This window comes from Cryptomeria japonica, chromosome 6, assembly GCF_030272615.1.
Source record: "Cryptomeria japonica chromosome 6, Sugi_1.0, whole genome shotgun sequence".
In the NCBI taxonomy this organism is placed as follows: Eukaryota; Viridiplantae; Streptophyta; class Pinopsida; order Cupressales; family Cupressaceae; genus Cryptomeria; species Cryptomeria japonica.
Genome location: NC_081410.1, coordinates 634,054,370 through 634,062,604, shown reverse-complemented (window position 1 = coordinate 634,062,604; position 8,235 = coordinate 634,054,370). Strand labels below are relative to the sequence as shown.

Genomic DNA, 8,235 nt, shown 5'->3' with positions numbered 1-8,235 from the left:
CCTCCAAAATCCAGTTTTTGTGGGTTTAGAGGAAAACAATCCAAAAGAACCTACAAAAAGGTTGGATTTTCTTCAATTATACACCTATCCCCAAGTGATTTTGGTAGTTTAGGTTTACCATCCCACCGTACAATGCCCTAACCCAAAAATGAGGGTTTTGAAGGGTTTCTAGGCCTCTTAACCGACAGTGACTGGTCTATTGGCATTTTGGATATGTTGATATGGTTTTGTCATTGATGTCAACACCTGTCATCACTTGTCAACACTTATCATCACTTGGAGATCTTTGGTTATATTCACCGGCAAGTCAGAGACTTATGCACAGTCACCAGTATTTGGTTCACCGACAGATTATATTATTCACCGGCACTTGGAATGACTTGGATACTACTTGGTTATGTTGAAGACATTATTCAATTACTTGGTTTTGGTGATTTGGTTATTTGTTTATTCGGGTTTGCATATTTGTTGTTACCAAAAAATAGGTCCAGGATAAGCACCGATAGGTATATCTATTCCAGATCAACACGACACATTATGAAGACGATTTATTATTATTGTAAATGCATTGAGCTGACATCATGCATCGGATATTGATTTACTTATAAATTGATTTTATTGTAATATCTTTTAGTGAGCCGACCTATTCAAATTGGTCTTAAGGTATGGTATAAATGTAAGATCTCATTTGTGAGATTAAGATGTGGAATGCGAAAAGGATTGCAATAAGGTATATGCAAAAAAAGGCAGAGCTATACATGCAGACATCATTTGAAAATTTGAAGGAAGGATTTTGTGAAGGCAATCAGAACTAAACCGGTACTGAATCCAGCATATGAAGATACTAAATTTTGAGTAGTAAATTATCATTGGATTTAACCATCCAATTGCAGTCAGTGTGACTCTCATTTTGTGATTAAGCAGTGAGCTCTAGGCAGCTGGCCTTTCTGCATGTGCAGAATTGATATTGTACACACATACTATCTGCAGTAGTATCATTTGATTGTGGGTAAGGCTTCCCATCATGGTTTTTCCCCTTACAGGGTTTCCACGTACAAAACATTTGTGTTGTGTTGTGGATGTTATTGTCTTTCTGTTTCATGCATTAATCTTTACTGGTATTGCAATTAATTGTTAAGACTATCTACCGGCATAAAGTTTGGTTTATCGGTATTAAGAATTAAATTTTGGTTAAGTTAATTTTGGTTGAATTTATTGGACAACTGATTCAACCCCCCTCTCAGTTGTCTTCGAGACCTAACATGGTCAAGTTTTTGAAATGGGCATCTTATGGTCTTGTCAAGGCTTCTCCTTGCAATGAAAACTCTGTATGGACTTCATGGACCCCTCCAAAAGGTTTGGTTGTGGTTTAGTATTCACCCTTGCACTTTGTACTCCAATTTCACCCTATCTTCTCTAGCCGGGTTGCTTCTAGACTCGCTTAGAACAAGGTGGTAGCCATATCAAGCATCACCTCCAGAACTTCTCCCTTCATATGTACATTGTACAAGTGGTTTCCTTCCATGTCCCAATAGGCCGTGATGGTAGCACAGAGGGATTTTATGGGGCAACCATTTTACACAAAATTGCTATATACAAGCCAAAACTGGCTGTTTGAAAACAAAACTATGAAAACACCAACACACACTATCTACAAAGATTGAAATGAAACAAATGACTTTGAGACACACCAAAGAAACTCAATCCATTACTGGATCAATGGATTCAATCCATTGGTATTCACATTATGAGCAAAATAAGCCAAAATAGTGACAAATAGTCCGAAAATGAGTAGTTTCAGATTATTGATCATACAAAAACAAAACTCCAACCTTGGTAACCATGCAAGAGGAGGTTTTTATAATATTTCCCACGTGAGGAGGCATTCTAGGGTATTGTGCTATCCCTAACTCCATCGCTAAGCAGTTTAGGACAGAAGTTGTCATGACAACTTTTACAATTTTGCACTTTTTGCTTTGCTAACCTATAAAACCTATTTTAAGTCATTACTCATGACTTTTTAAGCATTCCTAAGACCACACTACACCTCTCTCATGCTCATACCAAGTTATACCACTTTTGACCATCAAGAAGGTCAATTTCCTACTCAAACCACTACTTATGCACAAAATGCAAACCTAGGAAGAAACTAACTCAACTAGGCCTACACTTGACTCATCACACTCACTCTTGGACCCTCCTAGAGTCCTTATTAAGTACCTAACTTGGCTAAGGTCAGTACAAGCCAAAATTGAGAAAAGACTATAAGCCTAAGTCCTAGGTGCTCCTGCACCAGATAATTCCAATGAGCCCCCACCTACAAAATCTTCCAACTAAATCTCCTCTAATGATCAAATAAAATATCCATTATAGTACAGTTTTGGAGCAAGAAATTACAAAATAAAACTAACCATTGAAAACAAAACTCTATTTTTATAATATAAAACCCATTTACTATTTCCCCTTTTGAAACAAAATGAATTTTTTTCACATTAAAAATTGATGACAAATTGTAAATAAAAAAATATGGACAAATACTCTTTACTGGTTGATCAAAAGGGAGTAATTATAGGTTATTCCAGACATCACCAATGTAATAGTCGAGGCGTATACACATAACCACAAGGAAGTTGTCCTCAATGAGGCATGATGGGTAAGGCTAAGTGACATATTGGCCAATATGCTATCTCCCATTAACCAATGTGGGAGAAGGATATGTTCAGACTTGTGGAGCCAAGAGGAGTCGATACACAATACCTGCATCACTCAACAAACGTTACAGGTCAATATTCCCCAATCATAGTTGCATATATATGATATATTTATATCCACTAAATCATAATGGGTCAATATTTATATGTGCATATACATCATACCTGAAGCAAACAAAATTATTCCCAATTAGGATCAACATCATAACCATGGTCAATACACCATAACACAAACATATAATCATAAATCAACAAGTCTAACACACATAATCAACTCTAATGATAAGCATGTAATATCCACACGATCAAAATTATATAAATATATCCAAGATGCACCACATGGATGCCAATACAAAAGAATGATAAAACACAATCCAATTTAATAACATATACAATATCCACAACGAGTCAAAATAATGAGAGTAGAATGATTAAATAGATGTGAGGATAATGTGTAAGTAAGTGTTATGTCTTCACTAATTCAATAGAGATTGTTGGTCTCACTTATAATGCCTATAAGATGTTAGGAGGTTTTTGATCCTCCTTATGAACCATCCCTAGAGGTGGTTCCTTGACAAATTGATCCTCCTTTAGCCACTAGCAATAAAAGTTTTTGTACTTGGTCACAATAGTATTTCTTATTTTAACTAATCACCTTTATATTTTCACATTTTTAATGATTTATATTCCAGTAAATCGTACATACTTACCAACATTTATTATTCTAAACCTTCTATTTATGATTAACATATAACTAATCCATATTATATTAGAAATACTTTTTTCGGTAGTACTTTTATATTTATCCAAACAAATTATGTATGGTTACAAAAAGCAAAAGCGAATGATTCTTTACGATGGGTGAATATTAAAACTCAAAAAAAAAGGCCATAGGATAAAGGACGAATCAAAATAAGAAAATACTATTAAAAAAATTATAAATGTCAGTCCGTTTTAAACATTAAGTGGGTCCCTCCTTACAACAGTTAAATATTTAACAACAAGTCTAATCGTGGGGCGCCTTCCACACGTTTAACTCTCACCCACAAAGTTCGCTGTCCATTCCTGTAAAGAGAATTTGCTTTCCAACTTTTCTGCTAATTTTAATTTTTTATATGCCGAGCAATGGCTTAAATTTGACGGTCCAAACATAATAAACATATTAGTTTTAATAATCTATAATAATTTTTGTTACGGTTGTTTAATCAACATTTCGATCATAGAATTTGTGATATGTAGTTCGTATATGTTTGTTAGTTTAGATTGTGTATGTTTGTTTAATCAATGTTTTGATCATAGAATTTGTGATATGTAGCTCGTATATGTTTGTTGGTTTAGATTGTGTATGTTTGTTTAATCAATGTTTTGATCATAGAATTTGTAATCTGTTATCGCAATAGTTTTTCTATCCTATGAACTATCTAGGATTCTGATAATAAGTTACAGAATGTGATCCGAAACATTGATGTAAACAAACATACATAATCTAAAACAAAAACAGTAAGCAAAAGCAAATTTATTTTTGACTTTTTTTTAAATTAAAAAAATGATTTTGTACCATTGTGATCATTACGATTAAAGACGTTAAATATATTTTGAACAGAGTAGCGCCAGCCCGTAAACTGCGCAGGGTAACCGGCGATTGGCAGTCTCCAGTTCACACGTACGATCTGTGTTAAGGGAAATGATTTCCACTGAGTTTGTGGCGTACAGTTTTGTAGAGAGCGTCTTGGTGGTGGAGGTTGAAGACGAAGCATTGAGGAAGTAGAAATAGAAATAGAAATAGAAAGGGTAATTGATGAGGATCAGAAAACATTCGATTGCCGTATCATCCGCCTCCAATGGCAGATCCACTGAGAAGGATGAGAAGGAGGAAGAGGAGGAGAGGAAGAGAAAGGAATTTCTTCTTCCTCTGGTAGCGGCGGTCGCTACCGCAGAAGGAGAAATTACAGTGAAGCCTCCTCACAACTGGAAAAATGCATTGGTCACATGCACTTCACACAGCGAAGCAGCTCAGGTAGGCTTCAGATCTCGCAACCACCATAGCCATTCCTTCGTTTTCTGTTCTGGGTTTTCTACTTGATTTGCAGAAAACTAGTTAGATTTCAGCCGTGCCCAGTAGGATATCTGGCACACTATAAGGAGGATTTCCCATTTCATATTGTTCTTTATGCCCTGATGAAAATCTGTGAGGATAGATTCTTAGATAGCCCTTGATACAATCGGAAAAATATGGTTATTGTTATTAATCAGATCTCCACGCTGCCAAATTACATAGTTTAGGGAAAGCATCACAACAGAGATGAGATTACCCTTCTGTGGGTGAATGAATTCGGGCATCGTGTTGATTTTGTTTATGCAAATTAGTAGGTTGTGGGAGGGGGGGGGAGAGGAGGGGATCGAGTCCCACATGCACCGAAAGTGGAGATGATGATGATAGTGCAACTGAGTGCAAAAGCCCTAAAGTTTGCTCCATTCCCAGTGTGGCAAAGAATGTATTTACAGATTATAATAATATCTTTCAGTGCAAACATTTGGGGATTGTGAGCATGAGTGATTTTGTTTTCTGAAACGCTCCTTGTGCAATTATGACTGATTCCCAAGATATTATTATCCTTAAAAGCACTTTAAGCACATCATTTTGCACCAGATAAGAAATATCTGTGTAGTCACTCCTGTTTATAAGAAGCAAGCATGAATTGAGAGGAAATTTAGAAAGCTCCCACTCGTGTCCCCATAAAATGGGCACGGAAATTTCTGATCTGCAAGCGAAATATCTTATTTGTGAAGGTAAGTGGGTTATTAGGCTTTTTATTCAGCTTCACTGAAAATGAAATGGGTTTCGTTTTGTTTTGTGCAGGTAGTTCGGGAAGTGCAGAAAGCCAATCACAGATGGAATGAGATTATGAGGTAGACCCTAAAGTACCCGTTTTAATGTATTTATTTAGTCGATACACGCAGACTCATGAATCGAACTTCTGAGTGAGTTACAAGAATCCAATTTTCAGTTTCACAGTACTTAGATTATATGCATCTGATGTCCAATCTTATTTTTCTCCGTGGTAGCACCAATCGACTGAAGAAACGATCAGTCCTCCCAAGCGAAGGTAATTTGTGTAATCCTTGATATATTTTCACCAAGTATAAAGATAATAATTCATGTGACTGTAACTGCAACTGTTGCGGCAAGTAATGGCCACATGGTTTGGAAATTTGAAGTGGGAAATGTTTTGGTCGGGATTTGAACTCGGGATCTCCTGTTCTTAGAATTACATCTACTGATAAATACACACCTTAGTTTTAATAACTTACTGTAGGCTTTTTTATGGAAATTCAAGGAATCTCAGTGAAGAAACACAAGGCAAGCAGTAAGATCTCAAAACTCTACGCGAAGCAGGATTTAACAAAATCAGGCCAGTTTGAACTTGAAAAGACTTCAATGCGGAGAGGGCGGGAGCACAATTTGAGAGAAAAGGAAAAAAGAGATGACGAGCATTCTACCATAGTTTCTGTTGATCATGGAAGGAAAGATGATTCATATGGTGGCACTAGGGAGAGTACCCACAAGTACAAAAATAGAAGAAAAACGAATAGCACAAAGAACAACAATGATAAGGACGTAGGATCCCAGTGCAGGAGGAGGAATGGGAGGGGATGGCGGTGCTCTGAGAGGACGCTTGTGGGATATTCATTGTGCGAGCACCATCGTGGCAAGGGCAGATTTAAGAGCCTCAATGGCAGTAATGGTGCAGATAAAGTTTCTGTGAATAATAAAAGCAACAAATTCAAAGAATTGAGCTTTATACAAGGTGATGTTTCATGTAAAGTTGAATTTCCTTAAGACTTTCAAGGATAAATGTTTCAATATCATGTTAATCTCTCCCAGAGAACGCTTAACAGATTTTTTCTTTGTTTTTTTAAATGAATAAGTGTGTAGATGCTTAGCAGAAATTTAGAAGCTGTAGGGGAAAAAATGCATGGATATGCTGGCTTTGGGTCTGTTATATTCAATGTTTCTTTTCAAAAATTGTGTAAGCTTTGCCTTTGGAATTTGTTACTGTAGTTGTATAGCTACAAATAGATTTGTATTTATTTGATATGGAGATATGGAGATATCCTCGCAGATAGACTTATAAATTCTATTGCCCAGTTCACATACACTATACTGAGGTAGTTGCAGGCAAATGGAAATAAATAGCATCTTTTGTTTTGATATTACATACCTGTTTTTTATTTTAGTGTCTAATGTTAATAATTTTTTTTTTTGGGACATATTTATGGTAGATTATGTATTGTCTATCAATTTCTTAATGAGGCAAAGGTACATATTTCACATTTTTATCTATCAATTTCTATTTATATTAGTTGTCTTTAAATTTGTTTTGATTTAGTATTTGATTTGAGTTTATTACATGTAAAATTTTATTTAGCTTGGAAACTATTCTTTTATCTAATCATTTTACCATCCATTTATTTTTACACTTAATATCGTAGTCATTCACACATCTCAAATGTGCTTGCTATTGGAATTCCATGCCTTGGGACATTATCACTTATATGGTCCATCATCCCTCATCTATAGATTCATTTCTCATATTTTTGAGCCAAAATAATTTTAAAACCTAACCATTGCTTATCAACTTACATGCAATTTCTTTTTGAATTAGAGTTTGAGTTGCCACATTTAAGGAAATGCCCTCAAATGCTAGTTTCATCTTAAAGAGCTATTTACTCGTTGAAATAATATTTGATCAAAGAGAAACAAATCAAAGCATCATAGATCCTAGGTACGCATTTGGATTCAAAAGCATATATCTCATTTCAATGTTTATTCTAGGTATTGTGATTAATCATGTCTTTGATCTTGTGAATGCCAAATTTCCAATAATAGAGTTTTGACCAAGATATGAGGAAGAATTATATTTCAACCTTCACAAAAAAGAATTATTAAGGTGTTCTTCAACACTATATTCCTCCCAAACCAAGTATGTAGCATAGATGAAATTTATAGGTTGTATGTGTACCATGATTTTATTAAAAAAAAAAGAGTATTTGAATTAGTAATTTATAATCATATATGCATCTTTCATATCTTTGATTTAGTACATTACTAGAATCTACCACAACACGTCAGTGAATAATCCCTAAGAACTAGGATCTAGGATGTTTTATACAATTATAGTTCACCAATATATACAAAACTAAATAGAGAAAGCTATAAATATGAACAAAACAAGAATCTAAAGAAACCATTACCATCAGCAATATGGATTTACCCTAAATAAACCCATGAAATGTAAAAGCTCAAGAAGTATCAAGGTCAAATGGTCTCCTCATTCATTATCTCCATAAGCAAAGTGTTGGCAACAAAAAAAAAAAGGAAAATTGAGAGGAGAGTGTGGGGCGGGGGGTGGCGGGTGAATCAGTTTTCACTGGATTAAACAATTTAAGCACAATCTCAGATCTGATCAATTGTAGCAAGAATAAAGATAAACACAATAACAACAACACACATAACGCCAAG

The 8,235-nt window shown here is 35.1% G+C and overlaps 1 protein-coding gene across 3 annotated transcripts; it reads left to right on the top strand.

The window, feature by feature from the left end:
- Positions 1–4,382: 4,382 nt before the first annotated feature.
- On the top strand, positions 4,383–6,869 carry LOC131068671 (uncharacterized). Of its 3 annotated transcripts, none has more exons than XM_058003908.2 (4): positions 4,383–4,728; positions 5,572–5,621; positions 5,778–5,818; positions 6,029–6,869. In XM_058003908.2, exons 1-4 carry the CDS (start codon positions 4,510–4,512, stop codon positions 6,550–6,552), a joined length of 834 nt encoding a protein of 277 aa, XP_057859891.2. In that variant the 5' UTR covers positions 4,383–4,509; the 3' UTR covers positions 6,553–6,869. The 3 variants fall into 3 exon arrangements, with proteins under 3 accessions (XP_057859891.2, XP_057859893.2, XP_057859892.2); XM_058003910.2 differs by having other exon boundaries at positions 4,384–4,728; positions 6,059–6,869; XM_058003909.2 differs by having other exon boundaries at positions 4,396–4,728; positions 6,050–6,869.
- The last annotated feature ends 1,366 nt before the right edge of the window (positions 6,870–8,235 follow it).

Excerpts from the sequence above, each read along its gene's own strand:
- LOC131068671 (XM_058003908.2), top strand. The coding sequence starts at position 4,510 with ATGAGGATCAGAAAACATTCGATTGCCGTATCATCCGCCTCCAATGGC. Across the intron at positions 4,729-5,571 it reads CACACAGCGAAGCAGCTCAG|GTAGTTCGGGAAGTGCAGAA; the intron begins GTAGGCTTCAGA and ends TGTTTTGTGCAG. Across the intron at positions 5,622-5,777 it reads AGATGGAATGAGATTATGAG|CACCAATCGACTGAAGAAAC; the intron begins GTAGACCCTAAA and ends TCTCCGTGGTAG.